This window comes from Pagrus pagrus (assembly GCF_965226575.1).
Source record: "Pagrus pagrus genome assembly, chromosome: 6".
Taxonomy (NCBI): Eukaryota; Metazoa; Chordata; class Actinopteri; order Spariformes; family Sparidae; genus Pagrus; species Pagrus pagrus.
In genome coordinates, this window is record NC_140190.1 from 33,493,266 (window position 1) to 33,519,731 (window position 26,466).

The window sequence follows — 26,466 nt, forward strand, 5'->3', positions numbered from 1 at the left end:
GATTTTATGTGTGTTAGGATGTGTGATGTGTGGTGTGCTGTACTACAAGTTGAAAGTACTGTAACTAGTAAGCAAGCTGAATTAGCATTATAATTGCTCAACCTTTTGTTTGCACTGAGTGGGCATTTAGTCTCCCATTGTCACACAAATCAGAGAGCCGAAATGCAGCTGGCGGGGGAGGTTATTGGAAGGCTGTGGGCCTGAACTTCCACTGAGCTAGGCTATCTCCTGCTACCATTTCATCAGCAGCCACAGTGTTGGGCAAATTACTCTGGAAAAGTGATTATAACCCTGTAAGACCCCCGTTGCAAAATTAATAAGTCAAACAATTTCCCAATTTTAAAATGCTGTTAGCTATACAAATGCAAAAAGTTGCAGGGGGAGTTTTACCCCAGGTGACATTTTTTTAAAAGGTATTAACTTCATTAGAAAATCTATGGTATAACTAGATCAGGCTCAGAATGGCCTAATTGTAGACTCTTAAATTTAAGCTTGAATTGATGTATTTAATGAAAGTATGCTAGATTAATTACTGTGTATGTCATTAGCAATGACCAATGTTATGTAAAAAAGATACACAAACAATTTCTGAGAGCGAGATTAGTGGAAACTCCAGGGGAAATAAAGACTTACAAACATGGACCAAAACGCCTCCATAATACGCACAAAAATCAAAAAGAAATTATAGCTGCTGCGCAGCGATGGGTCGGGTCCAGGCTATTTTTTGCAAATTTTGAGCAACAAACAGGAGAATAGGAAGACAAGACAGTTGACATCAATGTTAAGTTTGGACCACTTGAGGCATGAACCCACAACTTCTGGAACCAAAGACTGTCATCTATCACTCTGAGCTAATTGGCAAGTGGCAATACAACAGTGGCTTCACAAATTGATTAAGCCATTCACTGTTGTGCAGGCAGATTCGAAAACACTGTGAAAAATTCAGTTATCAAGACAAAAATCTGAAAATACGCATATTGCAGCATGGAGATGTTGGTAATTTTAAAAATGATGGATTTGCTCCATAAGTGAATAACTGGTGTTTAGCTATGTCATCATTGCATTGACTCCAGTTGTTCCCATGAGAGCAGAATTCAAAATGTTCTCAAAAATTCAGTTTTTGAGATAAAATTCTGATATTCTCTCGGTACAAGGACAACAAAGAAATGAAAATAGTTTATTCTTGGCCACATCAAAGTGAAATACTTATTGTCCATCTGATTATCGACCCCTGGTTTAGACTACTGAGAGCAGAGCATTAAAATCACTGCTCCTCCCCGTGGACAAAAGAGACATTGCAGCTGGTTTTCACTCAGGCTGCTTAGGGGCGGAGCCTCACTGATGACGTCATCGCGGGGGATTACATTACCCTCATGGACCTGTAGGCTACCAGCCAAGGACCAGTCAAGGACCAGCCAAGGACCAGCCAAGGGCCAGCCAAGGTCCCATCATGGAAACGGGACATTTTGAGTGGCTACTACTGTAGGTCATTTGTAACTTTCATCAGTGCCGTCTCTGTGCTATGATGTGCTCTAAAACCTGATTGAAAATCCTCATATAAACTATTGTTATGAAGAAAGTCACATAGCTGGTTGGCGACTGCTTTCTCAAGGATCTTGGAGAGGAAAGGGAGGTTGGATATAGGTCTATAGTTGGCTAAAGCTTCTGGATCAAGATTAGGCTTTTTAAGAAGCGGTCTAATTACAGTTAGTTTAAAGGACTGTGGTACGTATCCTGTTAATAGAGAAGGTTGATCATTTCTAGTAGAGATGAGCTAATTAAAGGTAAAGTTTCTTTCAGCAACCTAGTTGGGATGGGGTCTTGGAGACAAGTTGTTGGTCTAGATGAAGAGATCATCGAAGTTAGTTGGTGGAGGTCAATGGGAGAGAAGCAGTCTAAATTTAAGTCAGAATTTGCAACTGTTTCTGAGGTTCCTGTGTTAAAAGATACAATAGTGCCAGTTGAGGGCAAGCGATGATGGATTTTGTCTAATAGTTAAAATTTTATCATTAAAGAAGCTCATGAAGTCATTACTACTGAGCGTTGTAGGAATACATGGTTCAGTAGAGCTGTGACTTTCTGTCAGCCTGGCTACAGTGCTGAAAAGAAACCTGGTGTTGTTTTTATTTTCCTCTATTAATGACGAGTAATAGCTTGCTCTGGCATTGCGGAGGGCCTTCCTATATATTTTAAGGCTATCTTTCCAGGCTAAGCGAGATTCTTCCAAATTGGTGGAACGCCATTTCCTTTCAAATTTCCGTGATGTTTGCTTTAATTTGCGGGTATCCGAGTTATACCACGGTGCCAACCTCCTGTGTTTTATGGGTTTCTTTTTCAAATGATACCCAACCCTAGGCCCACAAAGGATTAGTGTGGGTTTGCCTCTGCCCACAGAAACCTACACTTTCCCACATTGTGCTAGCACGGGCATGTTTGCTGGGTAACAGTAAGTTATTTTATCATAGAAAATTTCGTTAAATTCAAGTAAGTTAACACTGTGGTGACGCCAGTTAATTTTGGTCTGATAAATTATCAGCCCAACAATTACTGTGCACTACTAATTCCAAACTGTACATGCACTTCCTTCCACAGAAAATATTTGTCGAGAGATCAGAAGAGAAAAGCTGTGTGCCTACTGATTTTGCAAACTTCGCCCTCAGAGTTTCAGTTCATGTCCATTGATTTGTAGAACGTGCATACTAATAAATATATGTACACAGGACCTGGCTGTACTGCTTTCTGAGCCAATGCTCTGGCTCGCATGGCTCCATCGCAGTGTCAATGTCCACTGGAAACATTTCAGAAGCGAGGGTCTGTTCTTCAGCATCATCATGTTTTACAAGCTCATTTGGATGTGGTAACACATGCTTTGTGGATGTAATGTTGTAATTAACCTGTGTTTTTTAAACTGGCACGTAAGTCCTCCTAGAGTGTCATGGTTCCAGTGCACACTCTCAGTGAATGCGGGCGTCATTGTTGATTTTTCAAGTTTCTTTCTGTCAATTCACATCTGCCTGCCACTAATAATAAGACTGACAGGTTATCTTCTCCTCCGTGGTCTCACCTCTCTTCCTTTCCCTGCCTTGGTCCTGCTGTCTCTCTCCCTTAGGCATGCCCAGCTTCATCAAGTCACCTGACGATCAGACAGGGATTTCAGGAGGAGTGGCATCATTTGTATGCCAGGCAGTGGGTGAGCCCAAACCTCGTATCACCTGGATGAAGAAGGGGAAGAAAGTCAGCTCCCAGCGCTTTGAGGTACGAGCCTTTAACAGGACAACAAAGTTTTCTGTCTGATGTGACAATGTGTGGAACCTTTTCTAACACCTTCAATGGTCATTAGTTCTGTGCTTTTATGTGCAACTAAGACAGAGGGAGACAGAGCAGGATAGACTTTGTATGTAATTTTATAATCAGTTACAGTGTGTAAACATACATTCCCCGCCAAATGTGTGTGAGGCTGAACTATATGCTGTGGCTGTATTTACTAATTAACACCATGCTCAAAAAACTTCACAGCAGCTTCCCTCCATTTAGTGTCAGTTTGAAGACCATTTAAATGCTAATCACATTAGGTTGATATTCTAATGAGAATGCCTGAGGCTCAGCATCACAGTGAGTACAGAGTTCAGTTTCTGCAGGTTAAACAGTGGCACTAACAGGTTACCAGAACAGTGATAACCTGTTGTAGCTGAGCCAGAGGTCAGCTTTATTCAAGGTACCAAATACAAGGGACATTTATTTGTCATTTTTTAATTAATGGCAGCGGATACTTCTGTATGTTGGATGTCCTGGGCTGTGCACAAACCATGCCAGTTTGTAATGTTCCAGTTAGGATGCTTTCTATTGCTCCTCTGTAAAAGTTGACCAGAATCTTGCTCTACAGGAAGTAAAGCATTTTTGTGCTTTTTTGTGGTGATCTGTGATGACCAAGATAGGTTCTCGGTGATGGTAATTCCAAGGAACCTATAACTGTTCACCTGCTCCACTGATGATAGGGATGTCTGTCTTTGCCTCCTTTTTTCTGATCAACAATCAATAGTTTCAGTAGTTTGAAGTTGGTTTGTGCTGTGGTAATGACCATGGATAAATTGAAAAGTAAAGGTAAGGAAACTGAAAGTGCTGCACCTAACAATTATTTCCGTTACCCATTAATCTGTCGATTACTTTTTTAATGACCAGATTGATTGTTTGGTTACTAATGCCTATGGAAATAGTGAAAAATGTCCATGCCAAGTTTCCAGTGCCCAACATGTGACATCAATATGTTCGCTCATGTTTCTTTGAAACCCAGCTCACAGAAATTGTAACTCACTTGAATTAGGTAACCTTGCACCTGTTGTTCTTGTCAAATTTCATGATGTGGTACAGTAATGCAGGCAACACATTTATTGTCGTATAATCATCAGCAATCCATATTAAAAAATAAAAACTAACAGTCGATTTAAACTAATTATTACTATTACTATTTATCAAAAAAAAAAAAAAAAAAAAAGCTTGACTGTTTCACAAACTAATGTTGTGAAACAGTCAAGCTTTAGTTAGATTTAGGCACAAAAACTACTTCAACAAGTTGGGAATGAGACTCAAACATCAACTTTTCTTACAGGCTGGACACTGGATGTGCTTTTCACTTTTTGTTTTCAGCAAATGGAAAGCTCTCTCAAGGTTAAGTTAAACACTATTGTGTAATATGGGTCTGTAACACAAAGGAGCAAAACAGATTTTGAATGAATGAATTTGAATGAAAATGTTACAAATGATTTGTTTAATCCTCCTCTGCTGTTGTCTGGCCAGGTGATTGAGTTTGATGACAGCTTCAGCTCTGTGCTGCGTATCCAGCCTTTGAGGACCCACCGTGACGAAGCCATATATGAATGCACAGCGACTAACAGTGTGGGAGAGATCAACAGCAGCGCAAAGCTCACTGTCTTAGAGGGTAAGACCTGACTGTCCATCCACCTCACTTACACAATTTAAGCTGTTGCTAATATGGAGTGATGATGTATAACTATAGTAGAGTCTTGGACTCATGTGTCATCCTGCATCCAGCAGCAGAGCTCCTCTAAGAAATAGAGCAGTGCGTAGTGTGTGAGTGGTCAAGTGAGAGAAAGAGAGAGATTGATTGTGGTTTTACTCAGAGCAGATTTTGGCAGAAAGGTAAAGTTTAGCAGTGAAGTTGTGGTAAGTTGAAGGGAGTGTTCTAGCATCCATCCATTGTCAGAAAGATAGTTAGAAAGTTTGGTTTATTTTCTTTAGCATTGTTCCTGGACCTAGTGCTGGAGAATTCTAGTTGGAACGAGAGAGCATTGCAACCTTCCAAAGACACTGTCTGTAATAGAGCCTGGAGATGCCCACTAAGTGTGAAATCCCAACATGCCAAAATACATCAGCTAGTCAGTATCCTTATGCTTTAAGTTGTGACACTCCACCTAAACCTCTAGTGTCACTTTTGTATGTGAAGGGCTTTGCAGGCAGGTTAGCAATAATACATATGCATTGTCCGTTTAAGCTTATAAATCTTGCTGACAAAATAAAACTTGCTGACAAACAGTTAATATAATAAGACTCCTGGAGTCTTAATAACATTATGAAAACAATTCAGTTTGGCTATGTTTAGGCACCAAAACTATTAGTTAAGGTGTAGACACTAAAACTAATTGGTAAGGCTGAGACACAAAAACTACTTGGTAAGATTTAGGCACACAGACTACTTGGTTTGGTTTAGCCGCAAAAATGACTTGGGTAGATGAAGTCACCAAAACTAAACACTCAATTGTCACAGTATAACACAAAGTCAGTTAAACTTCAGGCACATCAATTTGTCCATTTGGATGCATAAGTGATTGTCAATCAATTTTACCTGCTTTGGTGCAAATGAAAGTGACAACTGGAGGTGCAATGGAGAGGCAAAAGCAAGACAACCCCACGAAAGATAATGTTTTTGCATGTGGTGGCCACAGGCAATTGCTCTCTCCTTATCCTTTTTTTTAAACTATATTTAAATTTCAATGTCAATAGCACTGAACATCAAACATTTTTAACATTCCTTGACAAAGGGCTTCGCATTCTATTTACCTTTTCAAGAGCATTTAGCTACATGTTTATATCTGTAAATACAACATAACTGGAGTCCATCTATGAAGAAAACTGTCCATTTTCATTTGCAGCTTTGCTGTCATTTGTTCCATTATATAAACTTGTTTCAGTCTCTGGGTCCATTGGGTTCTTGTCGGCAAAGGTGCTTTCCTCCAGTTCACAATTATGATTTTTCTTGCGATCAGTAAAAGTATATGCAGTATATACGTCTGATCTTTTCCTGTGACATTCTCTGGAGGTATTCCCAGTACAAACAACATAAGGTCCATTGAAATAGTGGTGTTCATTATCTTTTCAATCTCTCCTTTTATATCCTGCCAGTAGCCCTGTATTACTGGCAGGGCCGGACTGGGAGACTTTTTCAGGCCAGGAGTCAGTCATGTAACCAGGCCACCCTGGCCTTGCCCACACACACACACACACACACACACACACACACACACGCGCGCACACACACACAGTGCATTCCAAATAGAAGTCCACATATGGGACCTATTGTACAATCTAAGGTTGGAATATACAGTAACTTTTATGTTTGGGCTGGTAAATACAGTAACACAACAATCCTCAGCAAAATCCACTAACACAATAGAAGAAAATAAAGGTTTTACATAATAAGTAGTGGCACATATTTTTTATGTGTAGCCTACAATATAACCTAATAAACAAAGACAACTAAGTCCAAATCAAACAATTAATCAGCTATGAGGGGACAGCCTTCGAACACATGTTCACAGAACACATGCACGCACGCACTGACAGACACATATATGCAATGTATAATACAGTCCGAGAGCATAGTTCCTAATAAGCAATCACATAATATTGACTAATATTTTATATAGGCTCTAATTATCATACCGGGGAATACTAATGAACCACAACCTAAATCTAAGGTTGGAATAGAATACATAATAATATATAGCTTTCATGTTTGGGCTGGGATACTGTTACGGCCCCTTGGGCCTCTCGTCCATCTTCTGCAGTAACCTTTTTTCTGTTCTCGCGTCTTGTAGGCCTGGTCCTGTGTGTTCGGGAATGGGGATGTGCCAGCGCGCGGGGCGTCTCCCAACTGAGGACATAAAAGTCGGGCTGGCCTTTGAGGTGGTGGCGCGGAAGCTTTGCTTTGTCTTTTGGTTTTGTTTGTTGTTGAGTTTGCTCTACAATATATATGCCTTGTTCGCGGAATAAAACCCGACGGGGGTGAAACTGCTGAAAGCTCTCTCTTGGCGTTTCTTTGTTACTTGAGCCGGTAACAAATGGGGGCTCGTCCAAACAGTTTGTCTGCTTTTACGCATGTACCTGTGTTGGCCCTACCTGCGCCTGGTAGTTGTTGATTTATTGGTTTATTCACAGTTTGTAATTTGTGCGTTTTCCCCCTCTGTTCTTTTCAAACAGCTGCAGGAAAAGTGTTTGTTGGAGCGGAAAGGGGTGCGCTTTTTCGTGCGCCGGAGCGTCGGACAGTGAGGTTTGGTGAGTTCAGCGGTGTATTTGCTGGGGCCTTCTACCTTTCCTTTTAGGCTTACTTAGTCGCGTGTTTTGGGACGTGGGGTTTATTATTTTTGAGCAGTTCAAAGAGTGGTTAGAGCAGTTGTCTCGGGTGCACCCCGAGGCACTGGTGGAATCGCCAGTTTCTGGTTGTTATGCCATGCCTGCGGGCTTGGTGCTTAATTCATCCCACCACCGGACTGTTTGAAGCTTCGCGTTTAGTTGATAACCTGGGTTACTTTGTTTTGCCTAAGGGAAATGGTCATTTGGTCGTGGCTTGTATTATCGCTGGACTTCCCGTTGTGGTTTTGTTTTCAGCATTTGGTGTTGAGTTAGTGATAGGCGCGCCGCAGTTGCTTATAATGGCAGCACTTGTGGAGAAGTTCGTGGAGGAACCGTCTAAGGTTGTGTTTGATGTATTGTCCAAGGTCCAGTTGATACAATTGGCTGATCATTACAAAATTGAAGTCCCGTCTATACGTCTTAAAAGTGATGTTAAAGAAACGGTGAAGTCGGCGCTATGTGCTATGCGTGTGATTAATGCGTCAGATTACGCATCAGATGAGGAGGGGGAAGAAGAGCCTCCCGCTGGGGGAAACTTAACTTTTGCCGAGCAGAAGGAGTTGCTTTATTTACAGTTGGAGAATAGCAAACTTCTACATAAGATGCACCTAGATGAACTTCGGTTTAGTGAGGAAAATGACCGCGCTCGCAGAGCGTTGGAGCAGCAGAAGCTCGAAATTGAAGCTCAACGGTTAGAGCTTATTCGACAGGGAAAATTGCCTACACCTGCGGGAGGAGATGCTACCGGCGATATTGTCACTAGTCTGCGGTTGGTTCCTCCATTCAACGATAAGGACGTAGATACTTTTTTTCTCTTGTTTGAGAGAGTGGCTGAAGCGCAAGGGTGGCCTGGTTCACGCCGTGCGCTCTTGCTTCAGTGCGTTCTGACGGGGAAAGGGCAGCGGGCTTTCTCTGCTCTGAGTTTGGAAGACTCTCGTAATTATGAGACTGTAAAAGCGTCGGTCTTGCGTGCTTATGAGTTGGTTCCAGAGGCATATCGTCAGCGTTTTAGGAACATGAGGAAACGTTCAGATCAGACCAATGTGGAATTTGCCAGAGATTTGCGCTTGCAGTGCCAACGGTGGTGCGTTGCCGCTAATGTAAGCGCTTATGACGCTTTAATGGATTTAATTGTCCTCGAACAATTTAAGAGCACGTTACCAGAGCGGGTGGCGACTTATATTGCGGAGAAACAGGCTAAGAACGAAGCCGAGGCTGCTGTTTTGGTAGATGAGTACGAGTTAACTCACAGAGCTCACGTGCGCTCGTCTGGTGGACAAAAAGATGTTGGGTTTTTTGGTAAAGATAAAAGTCTGAACGTTCATGCGCCACTGCCTTCTGGGGCGAATCGTTCAGTTGTTAAATCTGACGCGGATATTTGCCATTACTGTCATGCGAAGGGTCATTGGAAAGGTCCAAGGCCCGTTTTTCTTATGTGAAACCTGACATGATTCATGTCGGATGGTTTTGTTTCCTTGGTGGGCAGTGACGAAAAAATTCCTGTAAAAATCCTGCGTGACACAGGAGCATCAGAGTCGTTCATTTTGCCGTAATAAATGAAGAAACCTCTTTTGCCCGGTCAGTCAAGGGCACTTGCCAGTAACCCTTGAGGAGGTCAAACTTGCTCACAAACCTAGCAGCGCCCACCTGGTCTACACAGTCTTCAATCCTTGGAAGTGGAAAACTGTCAGGCTTTGTGACAGCATTGAGTTTTCGATAATCAGTGCAGAAACGGAACGTACCATCTGGCTTGTTAACCAGAAGACAAGGTGAAGCCCAAGCTGATGCTTTGTCCCGTGCTCCCACCGATTGATGTGTCATGTTTGTTACCCCATGCTTCCCTCTCTGTCTTCTTTGTTTTCCAGGGCCCGGATAACAGACGTTACGACAGTTGGGAAGTGATTTTGGGGAGACAAGGGGTTAATCGGGTGAATGTTTGGGAATTTAAATGGACATTTATTTAATTTCTGTGGTTTTTGATGTCCATTTACTCACTTTGTTGCTCAAAAGGCACGTTTGGTGTAGGTTAAACTGACGATGGTATAATGGTTGTGGGAAAGATGACGTGTGATAGCCTACAAGCCTCTTGTTAAGGGGGAGGGTGTTACGGCCCCTTGGGCCTCTCGTCCATCTTCTGCAGTAACTTCTGCTTTTTTCAGATACATAACAGCAAGTCAGCAACAGACAGCAAAATTCAACAACACTAGTGCTTAATAGAATAATGCTGTAGTGCCAAGACAGCTATTATTACAAATGAGAGCCATTTATGTCAAATGGCAGTGCCTGGTGGTGTTCATATCTGCAACTTGTTGCATGTTGTTGCTCTACTGTAGAAATGATTCTGTACCTACTAATGAACCACAACCTACAATATAACCTAATAAACAAAGACAACTAAGTAAGATTATATCCCATTTGTTGCACAAATAAATAATTTCAAACGCAGTAAATAAAAAAAAAAAGTGTCTTGTAAATCTGTGATTTTAAAATCCCAAGCCTTATTTTAATTTCAAGGCCAGGGCCTAGGAGGCTATATATTTACACTGTGTAAAAGTGTACAGCCTCAAGGACCCTGACAAGAACTAGTGTTTTTTTTAGATAACTTAGCTGGGGGGGGGGGGTAAATTAGTCAATTTTAGGCATTTGGCTGCGTCATCCTCCGCGCCTTTCTTTTTCTTTTCTCTCTCCCTCTCGGCACCGCCTTTCCTCTTTTTTTTAGGGTCCATCATCGACGAAGCCTCATCTCCTCTCCCGGTCCGCTCGCTACACACACACACACACCGCAGCAGGTACCAGCCACACGCCACACACCCCTTCCTCCACACGCTGTGTGTGTGGTTGATGCGGACTGTTGGGGCGGGTGTTAATCGAAACAAACCAATCGTCTTGTCCTCCTCACATGCTACTGGCCTGATTGGCCTCTGATTGGCCTGGCATGCCTCTGACTTAGAAAAAAAAGTCAGATAGCCGCGGCGCCGGCTGACCGGCAGCCTGTTAAAAAAAAAAAAGAAAAGAGAGAGAGAGAGTGAGAGAGACGCAGGCCAGCAGGCCAACCATAGGCCGGCGCTTCGGGAATACTCCCAGTTCTCTCTATGGCCAGTCCGGGCCTGATTACTGGACAGTCCCAGAAGACATGTGCATGGTCACCCGTCATCCCAAAATTTCTCCAACAAAGTGGAGATAGTAAATCTTTATAAAATGTTGAAATTACCAGTGGGGTCCTGAAAAATCTAATTTTTGTCTTCCAGTCAAATTCCTTCCAAAGATTACTGTTAATGCCTTTGTCCTCCCAGGTCTTGTCTTCAGTTATCACATTTAGTTCTAGCTCCCATTTTTCTTTTACATTGAAGGTATTTTCTGCCATGTCAGCCATCAACATCCTATAAATATGTGAGACATGATTCTTGGTTGGCAAATGTTTTCCCATTATCATAATAAGATATTGTTCGAAGCCTCTTGGGTCCCTTTTAATCCTAATCTCTGTATGGGTTTGGATGTAGTGCCTCATTTGTAAGTAATGAAACAGATCTTTTGGGGGCAGTGCAAATTGAGTTTGTAGTTGGGAAAATGACTTTATTTCATTGCCCTCAAACTACGTACTTATGCCATTATATTCTCACCGCTTGAATCCACCTCCCACATTGATGGGAGGAAATCTATGTTACCAGCTAGTGGCATAGCTTGTGAGTGCTCTCCCTAATCTCTTTCTGACTGTGTCCCATAGTATGCCTTATCCATACATTCTTTATTTTAAGTTAATTCCACGGTTTCTTATTAAGGAAAGGTAAGACTGATAAACTAACCCCTTGTACTGACTTCTGTTCTATTTGAACCCAACCTGTCTCCTGGTTATTGTTCATCCATTGAGTTACAGCAGTAAGTTGATTTGCCCAATACATTTTCAGGTTTGGTAGAGACAGATCTCCTTTCTCTTTTGTTGAGCACAGTACTTTTAGTCTCTAGGTCTTTTATTTTGCCATACAAACCCAGATGAGTTTATCTAACAAAGCAAAAGTAGACATGGGGAACTATACAGGGAAGGACTGAAATAAATATGGAAGCCTCGGCAGTAAGCAGCATTTTCACCGCTTCTATTCTGCCAAACAAAGAAAGCGGAAAAACCTCCAATCTTGTTAAGTCTTCTTTTATTTGTTTTAGTAGCTTGTTATAGTTCAATTTAAATAACTGTGTGGGGATAGGTATGAGTGTGATTCCCAGATATCTAAAACCTTGCTGAGAGTGTTGAAAAGTCACTACACCATTCAATTGTGAGGGCCAGGTTCCAGATAACATCATTGCCTCAGATTTACCCTCATTAACTTTGTAGCCTGAGATTGGGCCAAATGTGTGCAGACATCTCATAAGTGCAGGGATTGAGGACAAAGGATTTTGTAAAAGTAGTAGTATATCGTCTGCAAATAGTGCTATCTTATGGTGTGTCCCTCTTTGGTCCAAAATACCATGAATCTGTGGATTCTGCCTGATGGTTTCTGCCAGAGGTTCAATACTGAGTGCAAATATAACTGGAGACAGTGCATCTCCCTGTCTTGTCCCACATTTGAGCAGTATCCATTAACCCTGACTCTGGACTTAGGGTCCTGATAAAATACCGTAATCCATTTAACCAACTTATCCCCCGAAACCGATGCTCATCAGTACCTGCTGTAAATCCACCCAATCCACCCTATCGAATGCTTTCTCAGCATCTAAGCTGAGAAGCATTGATGTGTATCTGCTAGATGTGGCTAATGTAAATTTAGTGCCCTCCTAATATTACTGGTACCTTGGCGGCCATTGATAAATCTAGTTTGATCTGGTTTAACTAATTTTTAAATATATTTCTGTTTTCTTTTAGCTAGGTTGCTGGTTAAACATTTTTGATCCTCACATAGAAGACTTTTAGGTTGGTTCCCCGTACAGAGTGTGGGATCTTCTCCCTCTTAATCACTGCTATTATAACATCCGACCAGGATTTAGGTGGATCTCCCATTTCTAGTGCATAGTTATATGCTTTACTTAGCACTGGGGCAAGTTCGTGTACCAATGTCTTGTAATATTCTCCAGGAAACCCATCGATTCCCTGAGACTTGTTATTCTTAACTTTAAGAGTTGATTCTTTTATTTCAGTTTCTGTGATTAGCCTCGCCAATTCGACTGCCTCATCATTAGATAATTTGGTCATATTAAGGGGTCCCAGAAATTATTTTCTGTCTTGTTATCTAGGTTTTGACTATCATATAACTTTATAAAGTAGGCTGCGAAGGCATCTGCCATTTCTTTTGGTTACTAATTGCCTTATAGGTAAGTAGCACATCTAGGTCTTGTTTTGCTTCTTGAAGTAATTTGAGTGTTTTTTTTCACTCTTGTTTGTTTATGCTCTTGTTGTAGTTTATTATTTTTTCGACTCAAGTTCAAGTTTTGTTGTTCCTTTAACCTTTGTTTCTTTATTCTGGAAGATATGGCTATTATCTTTCCTCTCATCACAGCTTTAGCCCCACAATATGGAGGGAGAAACACTCTCATCATCATTTAAAGACAAATAATCAGTCAGGTCCTTCTGCATTTACTATCTGAGCAAGGGTTCAGTCATTAATGAGACATTAAGTTTCCAATATTATATTAGTGCTCATCTGATCCCAAACATATCCCAAAAATATTGTTGTATTATAGACACTAGCAGACACAGAGGTCCCCAACACCCACAGTCAAGACTGGCCCGGCTTCAAATCAAAATAATAGTATTCATAATCATTTGAAAATGAGAACGTATGAAGTTTTGATGACTTCAGTGCAGTTGATGTTTAGCCACAAGGTGGCGCAGTTGTTACATGAAGAGTAGACCTTAGGGCTTTACTACGAAGGAGGCTCAACATCTCCAGGCTCTGTGTTCATAATCCGGCTCAACAAAACCTGAAGCCCCGGTCAGAGTTAACTGTATCACGACGGTGGTCATTGTCCGGCTCTGAGCCTTGTGCTCTGTCCGCGTATCCTAATGTACTTCACTATAGTCAATCGTAGGCATTTGTATTGTACACTTCAGGTTTACACATCACACTTCTGAACATTAAATCTTGGACCAGGACTGGTTTCTAAACTGTGGTGTCACAAATCATGCTGGTAGGCCCAACTCTTAATCAACTTTCTAATCTCTGGGATTTTCAAAGTAAACCACCGTGTTTGAGACGGAGGCTGAGCCCGCCGCTGCTGCTGCTGCTGCTGGTCATCAGGTAAGATAGTCAGACTTTTTTTTTGTTGACCTTATCCACCAAACGTCTCCAACCAAACACTGTTTTAAATTTGTTGAACTGCCAGGAACGTAGTTAGCTGTTAACTTCAGAACATAGCCAATGCTAACAATGCTATTTTGTTTGCAGGTAAAGTTGCTAGCTGTTGTAGCTAATGCTAACGTTATGCTAACCTTACTCGTTTGTTATTATCAGCTGTTTTGCACGTCATTTTAATATTTGTCCATCTAAGTCTGTGTGAAATGCCTACAATTATGCTAGAAGTGAGTTAACTGGACCCTGCTCAGTCATATAAGTAAGGCTGGGTGTTTGATATTAATTTTGATGTATTAAACTGTAGTGTGGTCTGTGTTCACAAATGTATGCTACCAGCAGTGTTTGTGCATGCAGACAGACTGCAAAGTAAAGAAATATTCTAAATAATATAATTAATGTCATGTATCCCTATAATTAGTGAGTAAAAACTAAAGCTACAATTAATACACTGTTCATCTGTGGATGTACAGTTGACACCATCAAAATAAAGAGGAAAGATGGACCTCGGCCATATATTTTCTTTATGCAGTCTTTATGTATGTATTTATCAATGAAGGTATACACATGGACATAATTATGTCAGTAAAAAATGCAAAAATTAATGAAATAGAGTTATTTTTACTGGTGTAGTTGTATCCTCTCTTGCCATAGTTATAAGCCTATTAAAATGCAAAATGTCTTAAATAAGTGGAGGGAGTTTTTAAAATACCCACTAAAGGAAATGGTGTGTTGTAGGATGTGTAAATTGAGATAATGTCAGAACAGTGCAGTTAACAAACACATCAGAGTCAGGTTCTGAGTTCCAACTTCACATTTAATTGCTGAACACAATGTGTCACAACTATATAACTAATCACATTTATTAACACAACAACAACAACATGTTTAGAAAGTGCGTCTAATTATTTGCATGGCCTCGGACAGGCCAGCCACAGCCACCGTACTCTCCTGAGATATCGGTGCCCTGCACTTAGGGCAGACATCATCCCTGGCCATGAGCAGTGTCATGCAGGGCTAACACAGGACCTTCCATTTCAGCTGTAATGACAATAACAACAAATATGTCAAGTTTATTTCAAATTGATGAAAGAAACCATACACTAGAGAGTGTAGTGCTGTTACACTCATTTAACAGTGGTGTGCCTGTATAGCAATGATTGAACTACCACTACAGGAGAAGATGTGAAATTAACATTAACAAATATAAACAAAGTTCAGACTTCTTATTAGTGATAAATTATCATGTAGGATAAGTGTTGCTTTCTTTACTTTGCAGTCTGTCTGCATGCACAAACACTGCTGGTCACATACATTTGTGAACACAGACCACACTACAGTTTAATACATCAAAATGAATATCAAAACACCCCTAAGCCTTATAGGACTGAGCAGGGTCCAGTTAACTCACTTCTAGCATAATTGTAGGCATTTCACACAGACTTAGATGGACAGATATTAAAATGACGTGCAAAACAGCTGATAATAACAAACGAGTAAGGTTAGCATAACGTTAGCATTAGCTACAACAGCTAGCAACTTTACCTGCAAACAAAATAGCATTGTTAGCATTGGCTATGTTCTTAAGTTAACGGCTAACTACGTTCCTGGCAGGTCAACAGATTTAAAACAGTGTTTGGTTGGAGACGTCTGGTGGATAAGGTGAACAAAAAAAAGTTTGACTAACTTACCTGATGAGGAGCAGCAGCAGCAGCAGCAGCAGCAGCGGCTCAGTCTCTGTCTCAGACACAGTGTGTTTACTGTGAAAATCCCCGAGATTATCTCTCAGTTGTGGGAAAGTGGCGGAAATATCAAGTTGGATAAAGGAACAAGCAGCATTACACATCTTACGAAATGAAATAGGAAATACGACCAAGGTACGTTTTATCAGTCTGTTTTCTAGAAATAATTGACACAAGCAGAACCCATTAAACGAGTCGTTTTTTCGTCTTTGGGCAAAAAACGAAAATCAAAAGTTCAGCTTGTTTTCTTGTTTTTTGGTTCTCACTTACAAAACGAATTTACCGCTCAATATTTTGTTTCCGTTGGTGGGCGGGTCCTCTGACTGGCTAATGTGCTTCCTTGCCCTGTGCTCTTCAAAATAAAAGTTCTTCCGTTTGATAATGTCGACAAAAAATATTACTGTATTATAGACACTAGCAGACACAGAGGTCCCCAACACCCACAGTCAAGACTGACCCGGCTTCAAATAAAAATAATAGTATTCATAATCATTTGAAAATGAGAACTTATGAAGTTATGATGACTTCAGTGCAGTTGATGTTTAGCCACAAGGTGGCGCAGTTGTTACATGAAGAGTAGACCTCAGGCCTTTACTACGAAGGAGGCTCAACATCTCCAGGCTCTGTGTTCATAACCCGGCTCAACAAAACCTAAAGCCCCGGTCAGAGCTAACTGTATCACGACGGTGGTCATTGTCCGGCTCTGAGCCTTGTGCTCTGTGCGCGTTCACATTAAAGGAGCTGCGATCGCGGGCTGCTGAGAGCTGAGAGCTGAGGAATAGGAGTGATCACAACCAAATATGAAGTTTTTAATTTCTGACAGCTGAACATTGTGCATCTTTTTTCTTGTTGAAAGATATTTTATATTGTTTTCATATTATTATTTACTGACGATGATTTCAGAATGCGAGTGTGTTATATTGAAAGCGAGGCTGGGTGTGCCTATGAATATAGGCTACAGTGAGTTTTTTAAGGTGCTGTACAAGCAAATCATATCGTCTACTCTGAACAATGACAAAGAGCAAACTTACCTCTCTCAAATGCACATTCATGGAAGTCTATTGTCATCCCAGGACAAAACACAAACAATGCAATAATGTAATAATATGCATCTTTAAATGCACAATAACGAGTCATTCAGAGAGTTATTAAATGTTTTTATTATTTAATTACACAGAAACCACATGGCAGGTGATATTTCCTTATCCATAGGCTACTCTAAGTACAGCAATGTGAGGGTTTCATACATGTAGGTTGGATCACTCTTCAGGAGGTGTCCTTACTCTACCAGTAGAGAATGCTTTCCTGAAATTAGTAAGTAAGTAGAGCATACTCTCCCTGGAAGTACAGACTAAAAACGGGTTAGGGGAAAATCCTAGAGGAAACACTGCATATATTTTGGAGAGGGGGGTCGAGCATGTGTCTTGTAAGTGTAAACAGTGAGTTACTTTTATCTGAGGAGCACACGTCATAATTGTGAAGGTTTTTTCAGTTGAGCTTGTTTTTTTCTTTTCTTTAATGTGTTTGGAAATTACTTTTAATGACGTTAACTAGATCTTATAAATGGCCTAAACACATCAAATTTGTATATACCCTATATCGTATGACTATAAGACTTGAAGAATCTCCTCTGTGCAACTATTCATGTAGTCAGTCAATGATCAAACTAGTAGCATGAATATGAATTACAGTCCAAGCGGGTTAGGCAAGGCAAGGCAATTTTATTTGTATAGCCTGTTTTTACAAACAGTTTGTCTCAAAGAGCTTTACATAGCATGAGCATCATAACAACATCCTCTTCCCTTAAACCCTCACATCCACTGAGGAAAAACTCCCAGGAAACCCTTTTAAAAGGGGAAAAATTGGAGAAACATCAGGGTGAGCAACAGAGGAGGGATCCCTCACCAAGGACAGGCAGACGTGCAATAGATGTTGTATACGGACATGAAAACATTTTATTACAGAGAATATGGAAAAACATGGAAATGGTTGACAGGAGCTGAAGAAGGCAGCTTCTGGTGGGCAGGAAAGGCAGGGAGAGCAGGCCAGCTTAATGGGAGTAGTGGGTGGCAGACTGGGTCGTGAACAGGGAGGGCAGGCTGGCTGACCCATGGAGAGAGCTGGTTCCACAGTAGAGGAGCCCAGTAACTGAAGGCTCTACCTCCCAGTCTGTTTTTAGAGGTGAGTAGAAGTAAAAGTACCTGTGTAAAAAACGACTTTGGTAAAAGTGAAAGTACTGATCCAAATATCTACTCAAGTAAAAGTAAAAAGTACAGGCTCTGACACGTACTCAAAAGTATTATTAAAAGTAAAAAGTATTTCTATTGCACAATTCACTGCAAAGCGAATAACCGCACGATAATTTATCTGGAATCCATTTCATCAATGTTATTGTTTGAACAAACATTGTTCACTTAAGTTTACCTGCCGGACACAAGATGTATCCTAATGTACTTTACTATAGTCAATCGTAGGCATTTGTATTGTACACTTCAGGTTTACACATCACACTTCTGAACATTAAATCTTGGACCGGGACTGGCTACTAAACTGTGGTGTCACAAATCATGCTCGTAGGCCCAACTCTTAATCAACTTTTTTAATAGCACATCAGGCAACAATTGTTTCTCACTGTACAGGTGGTGTGTCATTGTGAGTGGCCAGGGACTACGTATGAAAATACTGTGTCCCTGCCAAATAAAATAAAAATGAAACAAATTTGCACACTGTAGTCAGTGAAGCTCAACTGAAAAACCCTTCATAATTATGACGTGCGCTCCTCAGATAACAGTAACTCACTGTTTACACTTACAAGACACATGCTCGACCCCCCTCTCCAAAATATATGCAGTGTTTCCTCTAGGATTTCCCCCTAACCCGTTTTTAGTCTGTACTTCCAGGGAAAGTATGCTCTACTTTCTCACTAATTTCAGGAAAGCATTCTCTACTGGTAGAGAAAGGACACCTCCTGAAGAGTGATCCAACCTACATGTATGAAACCCTCACATTGCTGTACTTAGAGTAGCCTATGGATGGGAAAATAGCACCTGCCATATGGTTTCTGCGTAATTAAATAATAAAAACATTTAATAACTCTCTGAATGACTCATTATTGTGCATGTAAAGATGGATATTATTACATTACTGCATTGTTTGTGTTTTGTCCTGGGATGACAATACAAGACTTCCATGAATGTGCATTCGAGAGAGGTAAGTTTGCTTTGTATTCCAGCCGGCCTGTTATGAGCAAATTTCTATACTATAGATCCATTTCATAACATGTTCCAAGTGATACAATTAAGTAGGCTATAGGACAAAGCATAATACATCCCTGGAATGAGTGAAGCTTGCCTGCTGACATGTAAACAAAAATGACTGTCACAACTGCCATGAGCAAAGAGCAAAATCATTTGTTTATAGTGTACAGTAGCCTGCTACTGTACACTATGAACACTCTTTGTCATTGTTCGGAGTAGACAATTTGATTTGCTTGTACAGCACCTTAAAAAACTCACTGTAGCCTATATTCATAGGCACACCCAGCCTCGCTCTCAATATAACACACTCGCATTCTGTAATCACAGTCAGTAAATAATAATATGAAAACAATATAAAATATCTTTCAACAAGAAAAAAAGATTTGTTTACTGTAAATGGATAAAGGCTAGCAGATGCACAATGTTCAGCTGTCAGAAATTAAAAACTTCATATTTGGTTGTGATCACTCCTATTCCTCAGCTCTCAGCTCTCAGCAGCCCGCGATCGCAGCTCCTTTGATGTGAACGCGCACAGAGCACAAAGCTCATTCATAAAGCTTGAATTCATAATAATGTTTTTCAGATAAAAAATAAAATTTCACTCATTGAATTAAAAATTACATTAAATGTGATGTGATGTGATGTGATGTGGACCAGAAAGATGCTGGTGAAAATTATGAAAAAAAGAAAAAAAAGAAGTAAAAATTCAAGCCAACTTTCAACTTTCACTTTTATTGTTGAATTTTAACAATATAGCACAATTTCATTCAATTCGACCAATCAGACACGTCGCTGATAGATCTATGAAACAACACCCACAGCGTGACGTCTTTGAAGTTCGACCAATCAGACACGTCGCTGATAGACATGAGGATGACGGGTAATGTAGTGCCTCTCCGTGATATGACATAGGAAATAAAACGTGTTTTCTTAAAATAAAGTTGATATTACACGGGGATTTTGGACTCGACAGAAGCACATACTATCGTTACACAGTCTGCCTTGGATGGTTACAACGTTATGGCTAATAATCAGATCTTTCTTCAGAATATCGATTAAACTACATTTGCACTTCCGGGATCTATGAAACAACACCTACAGCGTGACGTCTTTGAAGCTGACAATGCGTGTGTCCGCCACGGAACGGATCCTAATTGACTTTCAGTGAAGGCTGTTTGCGTGGTGATCACACGGAATTCTTACACAATGCGTGCCAGGAGCACGCAATGCGTTATTAAGAGGTCGTGCTTATTTCACGCATTTCTGTGAGATCAGGTTGCACAGTGTGCTACAGTAAGAGGAGAGTGGATCCCTGCGCTCTCTCCGTTTGATGAGTGGTCATCATCACTGCCCAGAACATTAGTGCAGTCCTTGAAAACTCACTCTAGCCTAAATTGCACATTGACAATGTCCTTTCGCAAAGCCAAAGCAGCTATTGTGTCATGTGGCACAGCAATTATGCACGGTTATAACCCTTACATTGTGCCAATTACACCTGAATGTATTCTTACTACCCAATAATACAGGAAAATAATCTTAATTTATTAAGATTATTTTAATAACAGTAAAAACAAGCATAACAACTTGTACACATCACTGTGTAATCATAGTGAAAGTTTTTTAAACCACAGAAACCTCACACAATTTAGTGAAAAAAAACATCTCTAAATAAAATGTAATCTTAATTCACACTTTTCCTATCATTTTTGCAAACTCACAACATCACAATAATTAGCCTGACAAGACTGCGTGCATGGTACGCATGGTGTTACATTTGTGTACCTCTGTGGATTTTTTTTACATTCGGAAATCTGCGTGGAAAGCGGCGGTGTAAAAGATATATACAAGTACGCACAGTCTCTCCACCCGTAGATTTTTATACATTTGGAAACCTGCGTGGAAAGTGGTGTAAGTAAATTTTTTGTGTGCACGCATGGTTTATACATTTGGCCCCAGGATAGATTATTTCCTGAGGACACAATTGTTGCCTTATGTTGTGGATGCACAAAATCACAATATTATAATCTCAGATCACAGCCCTCTCACTTGCACCTTACATTTTCAGAACATGGTAAAGCCACAAAGGAGTTGGAGGCTTAATCCTTTGTTACTAACTGAAAAGGAATTCTGTGATTATCTAAATACTCAGATATCTGTTTACTTTAAAGCTAATGACAACCCATAGACGACCCCTTCTACACTCTAAGCATTCAAAGCTTTTCCAAGGGGATGTGTTATTTCGAAGCATCTAGAAGGAAGAAAAATAGTATTGGAATTAGATTACCAGATCAACCTACTAGATAAAGGGAATGTCGGGACCTCATCTACTGAACTACATAAAAAAAATATCATTCTGAAATATGAGTATAATAAGAAACATTAACTTCAAGGTGTACGAAAGTATGTCAGTGGTTGTGGACAACATGCTTGAATGCATATCAATTGAACTGTACAAAGAAAAAAGTAGACCAGTAATCATTAGTTGTATATATAGGATACCGGGCTCATATATTGAGAGTCATAAAACAATTTTCATCTGTGGAGACTTCAATATTGATCTCCTTAATCCAAATAAACACAAAATGACTGATGATTTTATTAACACAATATATAGTATGAGCCTATACCCAAAAATCACCAAACCCAGCAGGATAACTTCCCACAATGCAACTCTGATAGATAATATATTCACAAATGACTCATCAGTGACATCAGTGACCATCTGCCAGTTTTTACAGTGTATGACAATGACTACAAGACTAATCTACCTGACAATAAAACTGTATACAGGAGAGTGAGAACAGAAGTATCAATAACAGCATTCAAAAATGACCTAATGGCGCAAAACTGGGATATTGTATACAATAGCAATAATATAAATAGTGCATATGATGAATTCTTAAAACTATTTAAAATACTATATGATAAAAACTGTCCTGTAGAAAAAATTAATAGGAAACTAAAATATGCGGATCATCCTTGGATCACAAAAGGTTTGCAGAATGCCTGCAAAAAGAAAAATACACTGTACAGCAAATATATGAGACAGAGAACCAAGGAGGCAGAAAAAATATATAAAAAATATATAAACAAGTTAACTAATATTATAAGAATAGCTAGGAAAGAATACTATAACAAACTATTAGATGATAACAATAATAACATTAAAGGTATATGGAACATACTGAACACTGTAATAAAAAATAGCTCTAAACAATTAAGTTATCCTAAGTATTTTATTATCAATAACACTGAAAAGTACGATATGAATTAAGTAGTTAACAGCATTTAATAAATTCTTTGTTAGTGTTGGACCTGACCTAGCAGAACAAATCCCAGATCCAGTAACATCTGAGGAGCAGAGTGACAGTTTAATGGACCAGAATCTGAGTTCAATGTTCCTCACAGCAGTGGATGAGAAAGAAATGGTAAATACTGTTACCAAATGTGCAAATAAGACATCTAAGGACTGTGATGATATTGATATGACTGTTGTGAAAGAGTGACTGAAACCATTAACATACATCTGTAACCTATCATTTCAAGCAGGTACATTCCCAGACAAAATGAAAATAGCCTTATGAAAATAAGGTCATACCTCTGTACAAAACTGGGAACAAACACCAATTCACAAACTACAGACCTGTGTCATTACTATCTCAATTCTCTAAAATTCTAGAAAAACGTTTTCATAAATAAACACAAATTACTCACTGAAAGTCAATAGGGATTTAGATCCAACAGAGCAACATCACTAGCATTAATCGATTCAGTTGAGGAAATTACAAATTCAATAGAGCAAAAAGAGTATACAGTTGGGATATTCATAGACCTAAAAAAAGCTTTCAACACAATAAACCATGATATATTATTCAAGAAACTAGACCGGTATGGCATCAGGGGAAAAGCATTAGAGTGGATCAAGAGCTACTTAACTAAAAGGAAGCAGTTTGTGAAATTGGGTGATGCTTGTTCAAAGTGTTACCTGTGGTGTCCCTCAGGGGTCAGTGTTGGGCCCCAAACTTGCGGATGACACAATTTCTTTTTTTTTCTGGCAGTGATCTACAAATTTTAACACAAGTGATTAATACTGAATTGAATAAATGAAAAGCATTAAGCCTGAGCAAAACAAGAATAATACTTTTTGGCAATCACAGAACTAATATACAACTAGAGATACAATTAGATGAGGTTAGTATTGAAAGAATAAATGAAATCAAATTTTTAGGGGTGATCATAGATGACAAGATTAGTTGGAAATCACAAATTAAACATGTACAAACCAAAATGTCCAGATGCAGCACAGTATTACATAAAGCAAAACAGGCACTGGATCATAAATCACTCCATATTCTATATTGTACATTAGTTATTCCATACCTTATTTACTGTGTAGAAGTCTGGAGCAATAACTACATGACTACAATACATCCACTTCTAATTTTACAAAAGAAAGTAATACGGATCATTCATGGGGCAGGATACAGGGATCACACAAACTCACTATTCTTACAGTCAGTACTCATAAAATTCAAAGATATTGTGGATTTTCATACAGCACAAATATTACCAGAAAATATTCAGAATCTATTCACTGGAAGGGAAGGGGGTTATAATTTAAGGGGAAAATTTAAATTCAAAATACTGAAGGCACGCACAACAGGAAAAACTTTTTGTATTTCAATTTGTGAGGTTAAATTATGGAACAGTCTGGAGGGGACGCTCAGGGAATGTCCAAACATAAACCAGTTTAAAAAAATATATATAAGGAGATGATTTTTACAAGGTACAGAAATGAGGAGGGTGTTTGATTATCACTGGGTGTATATTGTTTATCTATTTTGTTATTTATGTATCTTTGTATTATCTTCAGTATGTATGTATATGTACTATATATGTATATGTGTGTATATATATATATGTGTGTGTGTAGGTCTGTGTGTATGTATGTATGTATGTGTATGTATGTTTATATATGTATATATTGTACTCTGTGTCATCTTCAGTATGTGTGTGTATGTTATATATTATAATAATATAAAGGATAATATGTTATAATATTTTATATTTTATTAGGATAAATATTTTTGTAATAGATTTATGTTTTGTTAGATATAGAACAAAGGAAATTGATCTAAAATGTGACATAAAAATGGCAAATGCGTGACAAATGCGTGACATAAAAATAGGCAGATGAAATACATTCTCTATTCTAATCAAATCTTACTATGACCAACTGGGAACCAGTTGTATGTGCTGCAAGTTTGTTTGCATACCATCCCCAACAATTATGAAGGGAACTTTTTCCTCTTAAAAAGTCCTAAATTTAACATCATATGAGAGAACATTAAAGTGCACTGATTGTGAGAATACTTCAACTTACTCATGATTACGTGGAATTAAAATACACTTTATTTAAGCATACTAATAATGTACTACAAAAGACGTGTAAATAATTATACTTTTTAAAAGTACGCTGAAGTGCAGTTTAAAATAAATTAACATTAAAGTGCACTGTTTTTAAGTATACTTAAACACACTTATGAAAAAGTGAAATTAAGGTACACTTAAAAAAATAACACGAGTATTTGCAATTTATTTTTAACAAGTACACCTGTGTTCCATTTACAGTACACTTACAAAAGAAATGTTCAAATGTATTTCATTTCTTAGCTCAGTACAAGATTTCAATAAGTTATTTAAGAGTAGGGGAAAAAAATCTGCACAAACTATTAAAAACTGTAAGATAAAATATTCATACAAACTGCTTTCTGCATTTTTGTATTATTACATTAATAATGGAAATAAAAAGCTGTTTGGGGCTCCTGTGTTATAATAAAGGTTGATATATGCACATAGGCTCTATGCAGAGCCGACGCAGTAACCTACGTAAGTGTCCTGCGCTGTAATGACCATTTATACATGTGCGCTGGTGTGTCTGCATTGCTGGCGGTGGTGAGCCAATTGCCAGCTGGACTTTCGCCTTTAAATAAACCGACTCACAGCTGTTTCTTTGGGCAAGAGAGAGCGGACAGGCAGACTCTGGCAGCAGAGGCTGCGGAGGACGACGATAAGGAGAGACTGCAAAAGCCGAAGAGTTAAGTGTATTTGTTCAGGAAAGTACAGGTTACAATCCCCATTATTAGCACCAGAGGAGAAGCTACAAAAGGTGATGCTTTCAAGCAGATCAATCACATTCCTTGCAGCCCACGTCACTGCAGCGTGAAGTTACATTTCTGAGGGGGTGCATGTCAGGCTACGCTGTGAATATGCCGTTGATTCAACAATCAACCACATCCCATTGTTTGTTGGTGAAAGAATGTAAACAGTTAGAAACTGGGGCTGTAGTCATCTACCTCCATCATGTTTACAAAGTTGCTGGTCAAGAGGGTCCGTGCATGAAGTATAATGAATCGCCATTGTTTACGTTGTATAATGAAACATCCCATTTTGGGGGGTATTTCCTATTTCATTGTCGTAAGACGTGTAATGCAGCTTGTTCCTTTATCCAACTTGTACAATGAACATTGAAAAAGGAAGTCGAGTGTCGGAAACAGCCTTCAAAGTAAAAGTTGGGCATTTTGAAGCGTGTTGGCCGGAGCTGTCAGTTTAAGGAAAGCGAAATGAAATAAATAAAACCTAACAACAAATAGCCTAAATAATTTTTATGCCTATAAAAAGTATTCATCCACGTGGATGTTTTCCCCTTTTATTGCTTTTATCAATGGAATCATGTTCAATATACAAAAAATATACAAAACAACAAATTTATAGAAAGAAAACAACTCTTTAATGTCTGAAGGTCCAATCACTGGTTAATCAGTATTCCTGACTACAAAACTAGTAGTATTTCCTATTTCATTGTCGTAAGACGTGTAATGCAGCTTGTTCCTTTATCCAACTTGTACAATGAACATTGAAAAAGGAAGTCTACAGTTTAATACATCAAAATTAATATCAAAACACCCCTAAGCCTTACTTATATGACTGGGCAGGGTCCAGTTAACTCACTTCTAGCATAGTTCTAGGCATTTCACACAGACTAAGATGGACAAATATTAAAATGACGTGCAAAACAGCTGATAATAACAAATGAGTAACGTTAGCATAACGTTACAACAGCTGTTTAGCTACAACAGCTAGCAACTTTACCTGCAAACAAAATAGCATTGTTAGCATTGGCTATGTTCTGAAGTTAACAGCTAACTACGTTCCTGGCAGGTCAACAGATTTAAACAGTGTTTGGTTGGAGACATTTGGTGGATAAGGTCAACAACAAAAAAGTTTGACTTACTTCATGACGACTGCAGCAGCAGCGGCTCAGTCTCCGTCTCGAACACGGTGTGTTTACTTTGAAAATCCCGGTGATTATCTCTCTCAGTTGTGGGAAAGTGGCGGAAATATCACTGTATAACAGTTATGAATTATCTAAATTATTTAGGCTAATGTTGTAAGGTTTTATTTATTTCATTTCGCTCTCCTTAAACTGACAGCTCCGGCCAACACGCTTCAAGACGCCCAACTTTTACTTTGAAGGCTGTT

At 39.3% G+C, this 26,466-nt stretch overlaps 1 protein-coding gene across 12 annotated transcripts in view; it reads left to right on the top strand.

The window, feature by feature from the left end:
- Positions 1–26,466, top strand: part of ptprfa (protein tyrosine phosphatase receptor type Fa) — a 541,915-nt gene that overhangs the window by 111,044 nt on the left and 404,405 nt on the right. For all 12 annotated transcript variants that reach the window (XM_084354897.1, XM_084354905.1, XM_084354902.1 and 9 more), the window contains exons 3-4: positions 3,110–3,255; positions 4,795–4,936. In XM_084354897.1, coding sequence (XP_084211023.1) covers positions 3,110–3,255; positions 4,795–4,936 — 288 coding nt within the window. The remainder of the gene's footprint in view (positions 1–3,109; positions 3,256–4,794; positions 4,937–26,466) is intronic.